General features: G+C 37.1%; 1 protein-coding gene across 1 annotated transcript in view; it reads left to right on the top strand.

Moving 5' to 3' along the window:
* The window catches only part of LOC107745529 (potassium channel subfamily T member 1-like), a 66,106-nt gene extending 46,230 nt beyond the window's left edge, over positions 1–19,876 (top strand). The window contains exons 16-29 of the mRNA XM_016559432.1: positions 2,822–2,930; positions 3,312–3,461; positions 4,469–4,704; positions 5,982–6,195; positions 7,945–8,050; positions 8,746–8,918; positions 9,426–9,497; positions 13,969–13,990; positions 14,024–14,369; positions 15,569–15,631; positions 17,362–17,391; positions 18,021–18,032; positions 18,374–18,458; positions 19,365–19,876. Coding sequence (XP_016414918.1) covers positions 2,822–2,930; positions 3,312–3,461; positions 4,469–4,704; positions 5,982–6,195; positions 7,945–8,050; positions 8,746–8,918; positions 9,426–9,497; positions 13,969–13,990; positions 14,024–14,369; positions 15,569–15,631; positions 17,362–17,391; positions 18,021–18,032; positions 18,374–18,458; positions 19,365–19,482 — 1,736 coding nt within the window. The 3' untranslated portion in view covers positions 19,483–19,876. The remainder of the gene's footprint in view (positions 1–2,821; positions 2,931–3,311; positions 3,462–4,468; positions 4,705–5,981; positions 6,196–7,944; positions 8,051–8,745; positions 8,919–9,425; positions 9,498–13,968; positions 13,991–14,023; positions 14,370–15,568; positions 15,632–17,361; positions 17,392–18,020; positions 18,033–18,373; positions 18,459–19,364) is intronic.
* The last annotated feature ends 832 nt before the right edge of the window (positions 19,877–20,708 follow it).

The raw sequence follows: 20,708 nt of genomic DNA on the forward strand, positions 1-20,708 counted from the left end.
TCTTCTCGCCGAGAAGACCCCCGAATATGCCCAATCAGAGTTGTGCTGTCCTTTTTGCAGCAAGGGCTTGAGCGAAGGCTGTCTCCCTCCACCCTCAAAGTCCAGGTTGCTGCTATTGCTGCGTACAATTACCCGGTGAATGGGAAGTCCGTAGGTAAGCATGACCTCGTCATCAGGTTCCTTAGAGGGGCCAGGAGGTTGAATCCTACCCGGCCCCCCTCTATACCCTCTTGGGACCTGACTCTAGTGCTCACGGCACTACAGCAGGGCCCATTTGAGCCTTTGCAGTCAGTCGAGCTAAAGTTTCTTTCAATGAAAACTCTGCTCCTGATTGTATTGGCCTCCATCAAGAGGGTAGGGGACCTGCATGCATTTTCGGTCGACGATTCGTGCCTAGGGTTTGGGCCGGCTGACTCCCAGGTAATCCTGAGGCCCCGGCCCGGCTACGTGCCCAAGGTTCCCACTACACCCTTCAAAGACCAAGTGGTGAACCTGCAAGCGCTGCCCCCGGAGGAGGCAGACCCAGCCCTGGCTTTGCTCTGTCCCGTCCGAGTATTAAGGTGCTACGTAGACCGGACACAAAGCTTCAGGACCTCAGACTAGCTCTTTCTCTGTTACGGAGGCCGGCAGAAGGGGAATGCCGTCTCTAAGCAGAGGATGGCCCACTGGATTGTGGATGCTATCGCCCTGGCTTATCAGGCACAGGGTGTGCCCTGCCCGCTCAGGTTGCGAGCTCACTCTACTAGGAGTGTTGCATCCTCCTGGGCGCTGGCTCGTAGCGCCTCGCTGACAGATATTTGTAGAGCTGCGGGCTGGGCGGCCCCCCAACACGTTCGCTAGATTCTATAGCCTTCGTGTGAAGCCGGTGTCCTCCTGTGTTCTCACCTCAAACGGGTAGAGGCACTGAGAGGCCCCGGTTTAGTGTCGGCTTGTGTCCGTACTGTAGGCCCTGTCGAGCTCCTCCCCTTGGCAGCCAGACATGGCGGAACGTCCGGCGCCAGGCCCTCTCTTGCTGAATCCTTGAGAACCTGTAGAGAGCTGGGTTCCCTCGTTCCCTGAAGGAGGGAACGGAGGCGTCACGTCCCGTCGCCACGGCTACTGTACCACCCCTGAGCGGCCGGGTCACCGGCTCGGCTCCTCAGCGAAAAATCAAGGATATTAAAGTTAACTAAAACAAACTAAAAATTTTCATTACTTGAAATAATATGCTGTAAACAGTAACTGAAATATAATATACAAATTTTGTATTTCAGCTTGTTGCCAAGGCAAAGTTTTTTCATTTTAAATAAGTTTAACTTGATATACTAAAATAACTAAAACTAAAACTGAATAAAAAAATTAATGTCAGCCTTTAAGCCGGAGACAGGCTGACGTCATAGCTTTTGCATCTCTTCTTGCTAGGCGCAGAATGCTGTTATCTTGGACCTCCCCTCAACCCCCCTCTATTTCAGTTTGGCTCAAAGATTTGGTCTTTTTTTTGGTCACATTTTTTGTCATGAGATTATGCTGGAGACTGAATAACTACTCGTGTAGTGCTTTTTGTAGCAGATGAGCATTGTAACCCATCATTGAGAATGCAACGCCAAATCATAGGCATTTAAATCTATAACAGTCTATAACATAAATGAAAGTACGTCTGCATGTTTTGTTTCACTTCTGAATGAATCCCCCCTCTATTTCAGTTTGGCTCAAAGATTTGGTCTTTTTTTTTAAACTTGAAAAAATTAAGTACAATATCAGAGGTAGGGGGGAATCTTTTTTTGAAAAATGACAACAATTTATCACATTCTTTAATGAATTACAAATCTTAGACGTGGATTGAGTGGAGGTATATATATATACCCCTTATTTTATTATTATTATTATTAATTTGTTTTATGTATTTTTTTGTATTTTGTGTTTATATTTTTTGAAAAAAAAAAAAAAAAATTTTTTTTATTTTTTTATTTTTTTATTTTATTTTGTCATTGTGTTCTAATTGGGGGTTGCTTTGTTGGGGCTGGGTAGGGTCGTGTATGGTGGGTGGGGTGGTATAAAATGTAAAAATGCAATTTGCAACAATAAAAATTCTATGGTAAAAAATGTTTTTAATAAAAACTATGTAGACATAGTGTATATATAAAAAATACTAAAAATGACAAAAACACAACATAAGCATATATTTTGTCACTAAACGAATAGTCCTGTTAACTCTGTCAAATGTTTTTCTGCATCTAAAATAAAAAAATAATAATAATAAATTTTTTTAAAGTGTTCTCTTATATACTTGCAGTACATTAAAAGGATAATGTCTCTAATTTAAAGAGTGTCTGTCTGTAATGAAACCAATTTGAACTGAATGAATAAGATGACCGAATCATCTCTGGGTGTTAAAGCTGTTCTACTGAGGTTGATGTTATGTTGATTTGTGAAATGGAGTGGTAATGTTGGATTTATATTGGTTTCATAAGTTCTGAGATTAGGGCAGTTCACTGATGTGTTTTTAGTTTCATAGTGTTTCCAAATTTCACAAGAATGACCGGTGTCCTAGAAGTGTTTATATAATTCAGCAGGGAGTCCATCTGTGCCTGGTGCTTTATAATTTGAGAGCTATTTTGTCGAAATTCATTAATTTTTAAGGAACATCAATATTTAATATGTGTTCATTTACTGTTATGATCCAGGGTGATTTGATAAGTATGAATATTTGGCCCAAGTCATAACAACCAGTGCATGTTGTTTATATTCTATTCTATTCTATTATATTATATTATATTATACCGGTATTATATTATATTATAATTCTCACATAGATGATGTGTCGGTATGTTTTGTTTGTTAGATCATGTGGTGTGTGAGGAGGAGTTCAAGTATGCCATGCTGGCCCTCAACTGTGTGTGTCCGGCCACCTCTACACTGGTCACACTCCTGGTGCACACATCTCGTGGACAGTCAGTACTGATGTCTTTCCTCTTTATTCTGACACTGATGTAAAAGAAGCATTTCCTGAAATGTTGTTTAATTTATTGAAGGATTTATTAAATAAATAGTGGCACCTCACGTAACCTTTCCAATTCTGTGATCCCTGACAAATAATAGTGTCACAAATAATTACTCAGAGCAGATTTGTGAGGAGAGCCGATCAATGCCATTAAACTTCCTGTTTTCATTTGTCTGAGGAAGACTGACCCATACAGTCTGAACTTGCTGAGATTGTTTTATAAAGAAAACTCTGAAATGATCCCACAATAATAGTAATATCACATTTGCTGAAACGAGGTTTGGAGTGTCATCTTTGTGCTGGTGTTTGAACTGTCTGCTTGGGGTTTTAGGGAGGGACAGATGTCTCCAGAACAGTGGCAGAGGACGTATGGCCGCTGCTCGGGGAATGAAGTTTACCACATTCGTTTGATGGACAGCAAGTTCTTTGGCGAATATGATGGGAAGAGTTTTACTTATGCCTCCTTCCATGCACATAAAAAGTGAGTGATTGCGGAACGTTTACTTTGAGCTGCACAATTAACTGTTGGGATGTATGTGAAGTGAACCGTTTGCATTTTATTAATGATATTTTTAAAACCACATTCCCTTTATACACTATTGTTCAGAAGTTTGGGGTGGGTAAGATTCTAATGTTTTTTAAGAAGTCACTTAAGCTCACTAAGGCTGCATTTATTTGATAAAAATATAGTAAAAACTATAATGTTGTGAAAAATTATTAAAATTTTAAATAATTGTTTTCTATATTTTAATATATATATTTTTTTAAATTTTTTTCCTGTGATGGCAAAGCTGAATTTTCAGCATCATTACTCCAGTTTTCAATGTTACATGATCCTTGATATGAAATCATAATATGCAAATATATGATATGAAATCATATCATGTATTTGGTGCTCGGGAAACATTTCTTATTACCAATGTTGAAAACAGTTGTCCTGCTTAGTTTTTGTGGAAACTATGATACTTTTTTTTCAGAATTCTTTGATGAATAGAAAGTTCAAACGAACAGCATTTATTTGAAATAGAAATCTTTTGTAACAATGTAAAAGTCTTTACTGTCACTTTTGATCAATTTAATCCTTGCTTAATAGAAGTATAACTGTCTTAAAGAAATGTACTGACCCCATGCTTTTAAACAGTAGAGTATATATCATGTAATTTCAACTCTATTGGCCACTTTGCTCAGCCTGTTATGGCTTAATCTCATTTGCATTATAATGGTCAATTGGTCACGTTATTACAATGTGTGCTTCATTTGCATCATAATGTTTTATTCACATGATATATTACTATATGCATTTCATTGGCTCTGTACTATACTCTGAACAATGTCAATGACAATAAACAATAAAGTTGAATATAATATATTTAAGATCCTCAAAGCAGTATCAGAGTGTAGATCCTTCCAAATAAAGACCAGTTAGCACTGCTATGCTTTTCTCTCTTAAACACCAAGTTAAACTCACCAAAATCATTTTTACCTTAGGTATGGTGTCTGCCTAATCGGCACCAAGAGAGAAGACAATAAGAGCATACTTCTGAACCCTGGCCCTCGCCACATCATGTCTGCCACAGACACCTGCTACTACATTAACATCACTAAAGAGGAGAACTCTGCCTTCATCTTCAAACAGGAGGAGAAGCACAGCAAAGGGCAGTCGGCCACCGGCGTGTATGACGCCCCCTCTCGTCTCCCGGTGCAGAGCATCATTGCAAGCATGGGTGAGGGAACATATAGCAATGTCTACCTGATAAAGTGATGTAACTAACAGGAATCTTCAAACTTGTAATCATCAGACGAATGAGTTTCTTGAAAGCTGCAGTGTGTAATTTCTGCGCCACTAGCAGCACCGAGCGGAAATCCCAAAATAATGACTGATTTAAACATTAGTGGTGTTGTTATTGTTACAAACAAATGAAGCACAAGTTTTAATTTGTTTACATCAGTGCAGCCGCAGGGTTGGTTTAATGCAGTTTCCATATGGATGCCATATGCCAGTTAGTGGCATGAGAGTAACATTCAGAAGCAGCATTGGCAGGGTGAATTTATCAAAATTTAGAAGAAGTTTTAAGTCATGCTCATGATAAAATATACTTTTTCATTGTTTTTCCTTTGTTGAAGTCGATCAGTCTACTTCATATGGTAAGTCTAAGCATGCGGTTTAGAGAGACAGTTAAATCATAAGACATCATTAGTGGATGCCTGTGTAAATGTCAACATTTACAGAAACCTCTCTCTCCCGTTCATTCCCATTACTTTGAAGAGCTCTAAGGCTCAAGGCTTTTGTCCTGCAAGCTTTTTTACCTAGAAAATGAAGAATTTTTTTTTTTCAATTGGGCTTGGAAACTGCTCTTGCATGTGTAAAATATCCCTGGCTTACTCTCTAACATAATTAATTATATATAAGGAATTAGTCCATTACGTTTCTTCACTGATTTGTTTTCACAACTGCCCTTAACATTTAGCAGAGGGACAATCTTCTGCATAGCAGCAAATTTCCCTTCAGAACATTTTCTTCGCTTCAGCATTTTTAAATTAAACCTCACGGTGCTTAAAGATTTTGTTTGCAAATCACTGATTTGAAATGTGCAAATCAGTCTTCGTTCATTAAAAGCAATACATCAGGGTTGAGGTCAATTTCAGTGCGTTTTAAGAAATATTTTGCTATAATTAAACATTTATACCATCTACTGTATACACAGGCTAATTTTCCTAGTAATTTACACAAGTTTTTTCATTTTATTCATTGCACTGTTGGAAATGAACTGGAACTGACCTAAATTCTGAGTCATCAAAAATTGTTCATAATGCAATATTTCTTTGACCACTTTCATTGCACTGTAAATAGCACAAAAGCAATTAACATTTCAGATCAGAAAACAGTTATAGATAGCTTGTTTCACCGGTGGACACATGAATTTCCTCATGCTGCACTTTCCCAACGTTTACCCGAAGAGGAAAGCCTCCACTTTCATGGCTCATTTTTGTTGTTTTACAGGAACTGTGGCCATTGACCTGCAGAACCCAGATCCCCCGGCTGACAGCAGTAAACTGGCCCTGCCCACAGAGAACGGAGCTGGGAGTCGTAGACCCAGCATTGCCCCTGTGCTGGAGATCGCCGATTCCTCTGCAATCCTGCCTTGTGATCTTCTCAGTGACCCCTCAGAAGACGAGACCAACCAATCGGATGATGAAGGAGCACCAGCCTTAGAGTAAATAATGTTTTTAAAAGTACAAAATTGATGTGATTTCTCATGGGAAGCACAATAGAGTCGTTTGTCTTTGACGTTTTAAACAGCCAGCAAATGTGAAAGACATGAGCCTTAAAGGAGACATAGTATGCCCCTTTTTACAATATGTAATATAAGTCTCTGGTGTCCCCAGAATGTGTCTGTGAATTTTCAGCTCAAAATACCCCACAGATCCTTTATTATATCATTTTGAAAATGCCTATTTTGAGTGGAAGCAGAAACATGCTGTTTTTCGGGCCTGTCTCTTTAAATGCAAATGAGCTGCTGCTCCCAGCCCCCTTTTCCAGAATAGAGCTGCGCCATTACAGCTCGTACCTGCTAAAAATGCAGCCAAAAACAGAAAAGTTAGCATGTTTTGCTCAAACTTTCGCCATGGCATTAGAGCTGGTACACTGTTGTTGCTTGCAAAATCAAAATGATGGCGCTGTGGGTGAAAACTTACAGATTAAGGGGCGGTAATATTATAATGAGATCCCTTTGCGACCTCACTAGGGGAGCGAAATCAGACGAGCTCGTTTTTGCAGAGGCTTGCAGAAAAATGCTTACCAAAACAAAGTTACTGGGTTAATCTCTTTCACGTTTCCTTGGTTGGTAGATGCACTGGGGACCTGATTATAGCACTTATAAAGCCAGGAAAAGTCAGATTTTCATGATATGTCACCTTTAATTAAGAGGCTCGTTGTGGATAGCTGTGCTATTACTTTTCTAAGCAACCCATTTTTATTTTTGACTGGCAGACGATAAAATAATAAATAGAATATTAAAGTACAGAGCCAATAAACCCTATACACTTACACTGTTCAAAAGTTTGGGGTGGGTAAGATTTTTTAATGTTTTTAAAAGTTAAAGGTTTTCTATTTGAATGTATTTAAAATGTAATTTATTTCTTTGATGGCAAAGCTTAATATTTTCTTCAGTGTCACACGGTCCTTCAGAAATCATTCTAATATGCTGATTTGCTCCTCAAGAAACGTTTATTATTATCAATGTAAAAACGGTTGTGCTGCTTAATTTTGTGGAAACTGTGATAAAACATTTTTTCCAGGATTCTTTAATGAAAATAAAATGACAAATGTTATAAATGTCTTTACTAACACTTTTGATCAATTTAATGCAACCTTGCTGAATAAAAATTATTTTTTTTTTCCTTACCCACCTCTATGACTTCTAGTTATATTTTACTGTGCTCTCTCTCTAGTGTGATTGTTGAATTACATGTTATAGCTTTCAGGAAGATCAGATGAACCTTAAGCATATTAGTTGCTATCACCCATTCAGCGATCATGCTGCAGAATAATTACAGCGTTTGCTTATGTCAATCAGAGCCGGAGGAGACATGTGCACTCATTCTCTCTCTCTCTCTCTCTCTCTCTCTCTCTCTCTCTCTCTCTCTCACACAGACACAGACACACACACACACACACACACTTGATAAAGACTAAATCTCTTACAGAGCAGCACTGAGTCTTTCTCGCTGCAGGATTCTGTTCTGCTCCTGTATTTTCTAATGCTTCCTCTGGTGAGCAGAGTGAATTGGTGAAGATCCCTGCTGAATCTTCAGTGCTCTCACAGTGCCATCTACTGATCATTTACATGCAATGCTTTCAAAAATAAAGCATTTGTAGAACAAGTCAGTTAAGGGTTCATGTACTGTATATGCATTAAATTGAAGCAGACTTGCTACATTTTATATCCTTCTGCTTTTTCAAGGTGGATTAGAGGCTATCCTCCAAACTCCCCTTACATTGGAAGCTCCCCAACTCTTTGTCACCTTTTGCAACAAAAGGCGCCGTTTTGTTGCCTACGACTTGACAAGGTGAGTGTATAATTTTTAATTCACTCTTAAATACTGATAGCGATTCAGCTTAATCCATTGGGATAGTTTGATGAAAGAGAAATTGTGATTTTTTTACTGACTGATGTAATGGTAATGTATTTATATGGAGGAATTTAACAGTATAAAATAAATAATTAAATACATCATGCATTTTAGCAATAAATACATAAAAGTACAAAGAAATGTGTATCGTCATATTTCAGGTCACTTTTCATTTTACATAAATACATTTCACACACTATGTTTCTTTGAACTCACTGTTCATTATGCTTATATTTACTGAATGCATGATGACTTCATGATGTTTTCAATTTCATGATAAATTGATGTTGTCCACTGTTATATTATATTATATTATATTTCTTGAGGTTTTTCATTTTATGTAAATAAATAAGTATAATATAATACAAATAAGTAAACACATATTCCATGCATTATTTATTTATGATTTAATTTCCTTGTGCCTTTATTTATTGCAACATTCTACAATGTATTTAAGAATTTCATCTTATATATATATATATATATATGTGTGTGTGTGTGTGTGTGTGTGTGTGTGTGTACACATATCAGCTCTAAATGTATGTATGTATGAAGGCATTATATCTTCACACATTTAGAGCTGATATCATTTATTTCAGTCCATTAAATGTTTTACTTGTTTTTATGTGCAGGGTTGTCGGCATAATAGCTTTGAAGACGCCAAGGCATACGGTTTCAAAAACAAGTTGATTATCGTTTCTGCTGAAACTGCAGGAAATGGCCTGTACAACTTCATAGTGCCACTGCGTGCCTATTACCGACCCCGGAAGGAGCTGAATCCCATTGTGCTGCTGTTGGATAATCCGTGAGCGAGCTGCCTCATCAGTTTTCACCGCATGTTACTGCTCATAGTGATGACTTTAGACTTCGAAAGTCAGTCAAAAGCATTGCTTAACCTGACTTTACTACTTAAAAATACTTCCATGCTTATCTGCATAAAAACAAATCTCTTTATCGACTGTTCACACTCTGTCATGCATTAGATTGAAATCGTTATGTATTATCTTGCTCTCTAATGCTAAACGCTTTCAAAAGTGTTGTTCATTATGCTCCACATATTCTTCCTTTCAGTAATGCAAAATAGTGTACACAATTGCCATTACATTGTAGATTCTTCCTCAGAGTTTCCATGGCAACTCTGAGATGTGTCAAAAGCCTTTTTGCAATTACCTGCTTATGCATTTTGCACAAGCTTTTACCCTGAGAATACATTTTTATAAGGTTGTTTGCCAGTCCCAAACCTTTAAGAACTTTAAAACTGCAGCTGTGAGTGGATTAGCATTGTCAAACTGCTCTTCCCCTCCATTTCCAGGCCTGATAATCATTTTCTTGAAGCCATCTGCTGTTTCCCTATGGTGTACTACATGGCTGGTACCATTGACAAGTAGGTTTTTTTAAACATTTCAGTATACATACACAACCGGTTTTAGTCCTGGCACTCTAATATCTATGAATATATATATATATATATGTATATATATATATTATTTACACTACTGTTCAAAAATTTTGGGGTTAGTACGTTTTTATTTTTAAAGAATTTAATGCTTTTTTTTTAAGCAAGGACAAATTAAATTGATCAAAAGTGACAATAAAAACATTTATAATGTTACAAGAGATTTCTATTTCAAATAAATGCTGGTCTTCTAAAATTTATATTCTTCAAATCATTCATCAAATTTCATTGTTTGCAGCATAACAGTTTTAACATTTATAATAATAATAAAAATGTTTCTTGAGCAGCAAATCAGCATATTAAAATGATTTCTGAAGGATCACGTGACACTGAAGACTGGAGTAATGATGCTGAAAATTCAGCTTTGCCTTCACATGAATAAATTACATTTTACAATATATGACAACAGAAAAAGTTATTTTAAATTGTAATAATATGTCACAATATTACTGTTTTTACAGTATTTTGATCAAATAAATACAGCCTTGGTGGGAATAAGAAACTTCTTTCAAAAACAGTTAAAAAAAAGTCTTATCAACCCCAAACTTGTGAACAGTAGTGTATTTATGTATGTATATATATATGGAATGTTTATTATTTTAAATATTAAGTTAGGGGGTCTTCAAAAGGAGGGCTGCTAATTATTGAATATTACAGTATTTGTCAAACAAAAACATTAAGTTAAAGTCAGCCAGTGTTAAAGATAAGAAACTCAAGTTCAGATGAATGTGTCACTGTCCCTCCCACATTAAAACGTATGAAGTAAAATTAAAATGTATAATTAATGTACAAGTACATGACTCTGTATATCAATAATGATTATCTTAAAAGCCTTGCAATGTAAGCAACAGCATAGCAAAGTATATGAATTCATTAATATAGTACTATATGCATGTTATGACCATAAAGTGAAAACCACTATATAGGAAACATAACTTGATGAGCTGTCAGTCATACAGCTTTGTCTAGAGCTTATGCAGTCCTTGTGCTAATCATTTCTCATTTTGATCATTCACATCTATTGCTTTTTCCAGTTTAAGGAGATTTGCAAACAGGTAAGAATACAGACTTCACTCCATTTCTCAACTACACCCTCATATGTTAATAGCATTATGCTGTGTTTCGGCTGTTTGTTGTCTTTCCAAAATCCATTACTTTCACTCACTCATTATATGCTACTGGTGATCTGTATAATTAGCTAATAAATACTTATTTTGTAATGTAAGTGGGTTTATTTAAGAATGAATTAAGTCATTTTTCATTCAAAAACGTTTTACCACCAAAGAATAACTTTCTGATGCTAAGGGCCCCCAAATATGAGGATTCCTTTCTAAAATATAAAGACAGCTGTATATTCTTATTTGTAAATATCCATTTATACTCTGTGAGAAAGAAAATACATAATTAAATAATTGAAATTTATTATAGCTGTACTACAGCTAAATCAAACATTTTTAAAAAAATTTATTAAAATGTTTTTAATAATAATTATTAATAATTGAAAAATATTTATTTTTAAGCAAAGCTATTTTATTCTATGTCATCATATGGACTTGCACTACCTTAAAAAAGTTTGTTGTTGGTAAGATTTGTTAATGTTTTGTCTGTTAGTAAAATTGCAATTTAAAACAAATGTTTTCTATTTTAATATTTTGGTGATGTAAAGCTGAATTTTCAGCAGTCATTACACCAGTCTTCAGTGTCACGTGATCATTCATAAGCATTCTAATGTGCTAATTTGGTGTTCAAGAAAAACCTATTATTATCAATTTAGAAAACAGTTGTGCTGCTTAAAGTGCCCCATTATGCTATTTTTAAGGTTCCTAATATTGTTTTTGGAGTCTCCTACATTAGGTTTACATACAAGGTCAAAAAATGATTTTGTTTTCTCAAAATATGCATTTAATATCACCTTAATTTCCAATGATTCTCAAGGATTCGTTCGAAGAAGTTCTAAGATTCAGTCTCTCTAAGCCCCTCCTTTCCGTGAGCCTACTCTGCTCTGATTGGTCAGAAGGCCCAGTCTGTTGTGATTGGTCTACTGCGCACAGCGCGTGTCAGAAAGAATACACCCATTGCCATAGTTCCGTATTAAACGCTCTATAAAAAATATTAAATTCTATTATTTATCATACTTACAGCTTGTGATTCAGTGGAGCCAACTGGTCCAAATAAACTGAGAACTGAGCCATCTTTCAAGAGCAGGGGTTCTGTGAATCCCACATTAAACTCCCCAAGATTAGAGAAGCAGCCGTCAGTAAAATGATGTGTTTGAGGGCGGGGTCAAGTTGTTGGCGGCCGGCCAACGTAGAACATAGGTGGGTATTATGCAAGTGGGATTCGAATTACTGACGACTCGTTTAGGCTGTTCAGAGTCGATTCTTTCTTTTGGGAGACGATAACTTTATTTATTGTGCACTTTCGGCTTTACAATTTTGCAGATCATTAACATTCACATACAGCTACATTACACACTGCATGAAAGGCAATACTCAAAATGGCATAACAGGGGCACTTTAATATTTTTTGTGGAAACCGTGACATTTTTTTTCAGGGTTCTTTAGTGAATAGAAAGTTCAAAAGAACAGCATTTATTTGAAATAGAAATCGTTTCTAACATTAGAAATGACTTTACTGTCACTTTAGATCAATTGAATGTATCCTTGATGAATAAAAGTATGAATTTCTTTATATACAGGTGCATCTCAATAAATTAGAATGTCGTGGAAAAGTTCATTTATTTTAGTAATTCAACTCAAATTGTGAAACTCGTGTATTAAATAAATTCAATGCACACAGACTGAAGTAGTTTAAGTCTTTGGTTCTTTTAAATGTGATGATTTTGGCTCACATTTAACAAAAACCCACCAACTCACTATCTCAACACATTAGAATACTGCATAAGATGAATAAAAAAACATGAAAGTATGTTCATTTACTGTACATGTACTCAATACTTGGTAGGGGCTCCTTTTGCTTTAATTACTGCCTCAATTCGGCGTGGCATGGAGGTGATCAAGGTGATCAGCTGCTGAGGTGGTATGGAAGCCCAGGTTTCTTTGACAGTGGCCTTCAGCTCATCTGCATTATCTGCATTTTTGTTTCTCATTTTACTCTTGACAATACCCCATAGATTCTCTATGGGCTTCAGGTCTGGTGAGTTTGCTGGCCAGTCAAGCACACCAACACCATGGTCATTTAACCAACTTTTGGTGCTTTTGGCAGTGTGGGCAGGTGCCAAATCCTGCTGGAAAATGAAATCAGCATCATCAAAAAGCTGGTCAGCAGAAGGAAGCATGAAGTGCTCCAAAATTTCTTGGTAAACGGGTGCAACGGGTGCAGTTTTCAAAAAACACAATGGACCAACACCAGCAGATGACATTGCACCCCAAATCACCACAGACTGTTAACACTGGACTTCAAGCAACTTGGGCTATGAGCTTCTCCACCCTTCCTCCAGACTCTAGGACCTTGGTTTCCAAATGAAATACAAAACTTGCTCTCATCTGAAAAGAGGACTTTGGACCACTGGGCAACAGTCCAGTTCTTCTTCTCCTTAGCCCAGGTAAGACGCCTCTGACGTTGTCTGTGGTTCAGGAGTGGATTAACAAGAGGAATACGACAACTGTAGCCAAATTCCTTCACACGTCTGTGTGTGGTGGCTCTTGATGCCGTGACCCCAGCCTCAGTCCATTCCTTGTGAAGTTCACTCAAATTCTTGAATCGATTTTGCTTGACAATCCTCATAAGGCTGCGGTTCTCTCGGTTGGTTGTGCATCTTTTTCTTCCACACTTTTTCCTTCCACTCAACTTTCTGTTAACATGCTTGGATACAGCACTCTGTGAACAGCCAGCTTCTTTGGCAATGAATGTTTGTGGCTTACCCTCCTTGTGAAGGGTGTCAATGATTGTCTTCTGGACAACTGTCAGATCAGCAGTCTTCCCCATGATTGTATAGCCTAGTGAACCAAACTGAGAGACCATTTTGAAGGCTCAGGAAACCTCTGCAGGTGTTTTGAGTTGATTAGCTAATTGGCATGTCACCATATTCTAATTAGTTGAGATAGTGAATTGGTGGGTTTTTGTTAAATGTGAGCCAAAATCATCACAATTAAAAGAACCAAAGACTTAAACTACTTCAATCTGTGTGCATTGAATTTATTTAATACACGAGTTTCACAATTTGAGTTGAATTACTGAAATAAATGAACTTTTCCACGACATTCTAATTTTATGGAATGCCCCTTTTATTTATATAAAAAAAAAAAAATCTTACTGACCCCAAACTTTAGAAGTGTGCCTTAAACTTAGACAAGGCTAATGACATCCTGTCAGCAGGTGAATTAGACTCAGCTAAAAATATATGTGTAATTACTTAGTGCTACTTTCCAGAGTAAAGATGTTCAACTGCTAATAAACTGGTACAAAAAAAAAGTACAACATAATGACTTCAGCCGTCAGACAATGAGCCTGTTAACCTGTTGACAACCTGTTTCCATGCTGAGCAGTCTCAGGTGTCTGTGGAGGACTGTGAGGACCCGCGGGACCACAGGGAATCCTGGAAAGAGAAAACCGCCCACAGAAACTCCACAGGGAGCGACCAATCAGAGCACCCACTCCTGCGGAAGAAGAGCATGCAGTGGGCGAGACGGCTAAGCAGAAAAAGCACCAAACCGCCCAGTCGAGTTGAACGCATCAATCAACAGCGCCTAAACCTGTACCGGCGTTCAGAGAGACAGGAGCTGTCAGAGCTGGTGAAGAACCGCATGAAGCACTTAGGGCTGCCCACTGTGGGATACGGTGAGTTTGACAAGGCGAAGTGAGTATTTCTGTTTGTGCCTACGAAAATACTGAAGGTTCAGAACCCCCTTACCTTGGTGTCTTTTTGATATAGTGCGTTATAAATGCTTGAGATCTGTTTTCAGTGTTTCTCTTTGTAAATCATAAAATGGTGTCCCCTGCATTAATCATCATTCTCCTGAAACATTCTTTATAAAAGATTACAGGAAAATGCCAGATTAAAGAGAAACAAAATATAGATTACATGCCTTCATGTAAATCATTGCATAAAGGGGTATTTTATCTATAGGACACATATTTGTTTTTCCAAGATATGCACTGGGGTTCAAAGGTCTGAGTCCACTAGTAAAAAAAATAGTTATATTATGCATTATTTTCTAATTCTAAACCATTTTAGATCCAAATGATCAGGTTCTCCAGTATGATTTGAGATGATCCAAAGAGCGTCTTGAATTTCAATGGAAGCAAAACATCTGACCTTCTGTACAAAGCATCACATAATTACAAATTTACTTAATATGATTAGTGAATTAGTTTTACGTAATTAATAGTAATTAATTTAACAATTTCCCAAAAGGTATTTCAAGAGATAAATAATAATAATAAAAAAAGATTTATTAGTAGTCTCAAGCCTTTGGACCTCACTGTATATTGTAGATGTTCTTCTGAAGAAATATTTCCTTTATTATAGCAGGTGGGTTTTATAGTGTCATAATGAATATAATTTATTGTTTAAGGATCAGAGCTCATTATCAACTTGTGTTTTGTGTGCTCTGCATTGTCTTTCATTCTGTATTCACCTTCCTAGAAACTTTACTCCCTTTCTATCCTCCATGTTGCAAAATATAATTCTCTAATTTTTCACTTGTCAACCCTGAGAAATACTATTGAAAACTAAAGTTGAAGTGTATTTTTTCATGTTAAAACTACTTCTTTTGCAGAAATTTACACACCTTATCTTTAAAATTAGATGTAAACCATGAGATGATAGTAATGACATTTTATGTAACTATAACAAATATAAACATTAGCAGTCATAATAGTATGAAGTATTATTCATTGATATTTTAAGAATGTGTTTTTTGCATGGTGATTTTTTCTTGATCTTTCTCTTTAAAAAAGTGTTGCTTTCTCTGCTGCTTGCTTGACCTTTTCTTTCTTATCTCTTTCTACTTTGGTCTTTTCCCCGCACGCTGTAGAGGACGTAGCTAATTTAACTGCAAGTGATGTGATGAACCGAGTAAATCTAGGATATTTGCAAGGTAAATCTACCCAAAAACATTGTTCCTGTAGTATAGGATTGTTCCAGTGGATCTGGAACCTGATGTTCTGGAGACTGAAGTAAACAGGAAACTCCACTCAATTTGCTCAGTTTGTCCAGGGGCATTGATTAGAACAGCATCAGCAGTCTGTATTTAATAGGATAAGCACTGAAAGTCTAATGAAAATGCTTTGTGGCAATTGAAAGGACTAGTTCACCCAAAAATGGAAATTTGCTGAAAATGTACTCATTCTCAGGCCATCACTCGCTCACCAGTGGATCCTCTGCAGTGAATGGGTGCCGTCAGAATGAGAGTCCAAACAGCTGATAAAGTCCATCAGTTAATGTCTTGTGAAGCGAAAAGCTTCCTGCTAAAATACGAGTCCTCTATCCATAATATTGCTTTCTCCAGTGAAAGTCATCTCGTCTAATTCAGGAAATAAACATGCACAGATCAAACACTTTTAAAAGTAAAAACAGTCCAGAACAGTTCTAAACAAATATGTTGGTTTGTTTTATTATAAGAGGACAACAGGGGATGGACTTCACTGGAGGAAGTGTTATTATGGATTAGGGACTAATATTTTGGCCAGAAGTGACAGTGTAAAATGTCTTGATGATGGATTTCTTCAAATCTGTTCTGATGAAGAAAACTCATTTACATCTTGGATGGCCTGAGGGTGAGTACATTTTCAGGAAATTTTCATTTTTGGGTGAACTATTCCTTTAATAGGCCTTTATTTATTTTCTTTTAGATTCAAAATTCAGTGTTTTTTTAAATTCTTACATTTTCCTGGCTGACATTTTCTTGCTAAAGCTACATGCAAATGTCTGAAGACTGCTGCCTACAGTTCTCCTTTTTGTACATTTTTTTCCAGATGACATCATCAGTAGGCTAGTCTGTGCCCCATGAGCCTTCCTCTTATCTTATTAAAAACAGACCGCAGGGAACTGCTGGCCATTGGCATTATAATGACACTGGACAAAACGAGTATGATTTAGAAACCTAGTGCTTATCTGTAAAGCCGACTGATTTCATTATAATCGAATTTGCATTTGTGTATAATTCATTGTTACACAGCTCACTGGAATACTTGATTCTGGTTGGTCAATTGCAGCATTCTCCAGTCTTATATAATGATCACTAAGCTATTTAACTTATTGTTGTCCCAGCTGTTTCAACTCAAATTAATTTTTTTAAATAGCTGTGTAATAAGCAGTATAATGCACAGTCAGTTAGTCATTATTGTAATATAAAACCTTCAGCTTTTTGTCACCATCCTGATCACCCTGTCAGGATTTGTTTAGCAATGATGACTGTACCTTATTCCGTACTTATACTGTACATAAATGCAAAAGGTAAAGCAAAGGTATAGCATTTTTTATGACTTAAATGCAATTATGGATAAAGTGTACAAGTTCATTCTGCATAGACTATGCGTGGGTGTAATATACAATATATGCAGACTTTGTATTTTTTTACATGGCTATTAGCCACATTTTCTATGTGAATGCAGTATTTATTTAATATTATTATTTATTCAATAATATGTTTTTTGCAGTTTAGGTGCAGTATCACACCTAACATTTTGTCTCATGTTTGCAAAAACATGCTCCTGATCAACAATGTCATTTGACAGCAGTGCTGACCTGTTTCTGAAATAATGAAGTCTGATTTTATAGTTAAATCAGTGATGTAGTTGTCTTTTTCTCCTCTGGTACGAACTGAAGAGGGTACTTACATGACAGAGGGTACTGCAGGTACTCACTGGCATCTGAGCATTGATATAAGACATGATGAGTGAGGGCTTTTGATTCCAGGATGTTTGGACAGAGTGGAGTAGAAAGCATTCAGTCTTTGTCGGAAGGGTCCATCTAGCACAGGTATTTAGGCGTACACTTATAAGTCTGCTTGTACTGATTTGCAGCATTGTTTCTCAGCTTTTCATTCTTATTAATGGGGTGATACTGGGAGAAGTATTTGGGTTTCCCATTGGTGTAATTGGTTAATTAGCGTTTGGCTATTGACTCCTCCCAATCCCGCACTACTAATGTTTTTTGCTTCACTCTGATTGGTTGAGCCTTGGCTTGGTGGGCCTGACAGATCCTCTAAGCATGCTTATATCTGTGTGTGTCGGTCTTACTGTTTGCTGACTTGGGGCTGTATGTTGGCATGGCAATGATCAACGTTCAGTGGGTCAGCTGTGAATATGATGCAGTAGACGGATGGATGGATTGAGAGACTGAATGCGTGGGTGGATGCGGACCCTGTCTGCATGCGTCCGCGCATGGGGAGCGCTTGCGGTTGCATGGGCGTTCCGTAAATGCAGCCATGCCCTGTCAGTAACGGTTAGCCCTTCTCTCTCTTTTACCTGGCCTGGCATTATAAGTGGCTCAAACAGGTGGGTTTGGAGAAGCAGAGGCACTTTGTCCCAGTCTTGAGTCCCTTATGCACAGACCTGCAAAGGTTCACACTTCTCGGTCATTTACAAGCAGGTAAAATACAACAAAGCCTCAGAAACCCAGCCAGCAAAATCCTAACACAGTGGGTACACAACAACTGCCTCCCTTGTTTTTTGACTTTTTTTGGGGCTATTCTGACAGCATAGTTTTATTATCTGTAGTAGGAACAGAGATAAATGTTATGGATAACTTCTCAGAACTTTGTCACACAAATGTTTTGGATTATTAAGAATTGATACAGGTTAAATACAATAGTGACTGTGTTTTGTTTCTCTTGCAGATGAAATGAATGATAATCAGAACACGTTATCATATGTGCTGATAAACCCTCCTCCGGACACCATTCTAGAGCTCAATGATATTGTGTAAGTGGCATATATTAAAATTATAGTGTGCCGTTTTGTATGTTAATATACACTTTTCCCAGTTAAATGTGACAAGAAAACAATTTATAGATTGACTGGTTTCACTTTATTTTGATGGTCCCTTTAACACATTCTGTTGACTATAAGTAACGTTGCACCTACATGTCTACTAACTCTCATTAGAGTATTAGTAGACTGTTGGGGTTAGAATAAGTTGACCTGTACTTGCAAAGTTACTTATAGTCAGTAGAATGTCTGTTGGGAGACCATGACAATAAACAGTTAGCAGATATTAAGCAAACAGTCTACTAATACTCTGATGAGAGTTAGTAGACATGTAGGTGCAACATTACTTATTGTCAACAGAATGTGTTAAAGGGACCATCAAAATAAAGTGTTACCGATTGACTTTCCAAAGACTATAAAGTCTTCGACTATACCCGTTTGGCACTTTACTTCCTCTTTTTGAATATTTTCTTCATTTTCAATAAAAATAAATGGTTCTCCAAGTTGATTTGTGATGAGAAAGTGGAGAAGAATGTGACTGGAAATTCATCTGGCAGACTGAAGCTCAGGTCGATCATGTCAGTTTTGTCTGGCTCATCCAGACAGTGGTGGGTAGAGTGTAAATTGCCTTTGGCAGCAAGACAGGATATTTGCACTAAATTAGTCAACCCATCATCAGCATTCATTCCACATCATATTACCCTCTTGCTCAACCAATGGCATAAGTTTGGGGTGGGACTGTATCTGGTAATGGTTATGCTACTATGCTAACATGAACAATATGAACTTTGGGCTGTACAAATTGTTTTTGTTTGCAAATATATTTTGCTCCTTTAACAGTGTGCTAGGTTCAGCTGGCTGTTTTTTTAAACGTACAACCTGTTTTCCACCCTTTTCTAGCTACATCATCCGTTCTGATCCGCTGGCACATGTCCCTGAGAATCTCCCAGGGGCTCCGGCCGGAGTGAAGCTACGACAAGACTATGGACCTGAGACGAGGGATGAGACCCATCTGTAGGAACTGGAAGTTCTCGTTAACCCTCCCTTCTCCGCCTTGAGCTGCTACAGTCTGCATGAAGATTGACAGGACTCACAACCGACCGTACAGACACGACCCATGTGCCAACACATTCACAACCCAAGCTGCCCAACCAAGCCAAATGGTCGTAACTGTAGAACTGAAACACTTTACAGATTCCTCTTTTCTACAACACAGACATACAGAATCTCGTGACACATTTCAGACTTCTCTGAATGTGGCTGGTTATTACATTTTTGTATTTGAGACTTGGCTCAGTGCAAGTGTGAGGTGTTGAATCAGTTTGGACCAAACAAGATTGGATTTATAGGACAGTATATATCAGAAACATTACGTAAAGCAGCATTCAAGAGGGCAGCTAAAGACAGAAGGGGAAAAAAACAACTATTACATCAGTCAGCTGTCCCGAGTGGACCAGAACACTGGATAATCATACATGTGAGGTGTTTCAGTATGATATTGAACAGAATTAGTTTACATCAGTGCTATATTTTGTACTTGTATAGCACGAATATAGTGTATGTAAAAATATATTTGTATATAAGTTAGCCACATATTCTTTTACATGCTCAGTGACTTAGTATTCACAGTATTTTGTTGTGTTTTCTTCCTCAAAGCACAAAGGGTTTTACATTTGAAATTGCTAATCTCAAGCTAAAGCTTTTACATGATTGAATACCATGATGATTTACTGTAAATCGCTGTCAATTATCACTACAAATGTTATCATGCACCAGTTTACATGTGCTGAGAACAGAAGCTAGATTAAGTTCTTTACGATTTCGAATTTACAGGAAAAAAATTGAACCTATTCTACAGCAAACACATTGAAGAGATGTCAAACGGTAATATACATAAGATTAATATTGAAACAGGTTTGGTGTCAAACTTATGAATTGTGTTTGGGTTATACAATAGAAAATAGTAGATGTAATATACACTGTTGGTAACCATTGTTTTTCGGCTGCATTTTGCTTCAAAGCTAACAAGTGTTTTGTTTTTTTTTTTTCTCTTTACAACAGCATTTGTATTTATAAAAATATTAAGGTTTTTTTTTCAGTGTGCACAATGTACGTTACTGCTCATTTAGGACAAAAAGGTATCGCTATATATTAGCTATATATCTCTATATAAATATTATATAGAGAGTGCACGAGGGAGAGTATACATCATTTGAATTTGCCGATTTTATTGCACTAAGCTCT

Source organism: Sinocyclocheilus rhinocerous, unplaced genomic scaffold (genome assembly GCF_001515625.1).
Source record: "Sinocyclocheilus rhinocerous isolate Xijiao unplaced genomic scaffold, SAMN03320098_v1.1 scaffold4207, whole genome shotgun sequence".
Lineage (NCBI taxonomy): Eukaryota > Metazoa > Chordata > Actinopteri > Cypriniformes > Cyprinidae > Sinocyclocheilus > Sinocyclocheilus rhinocerous.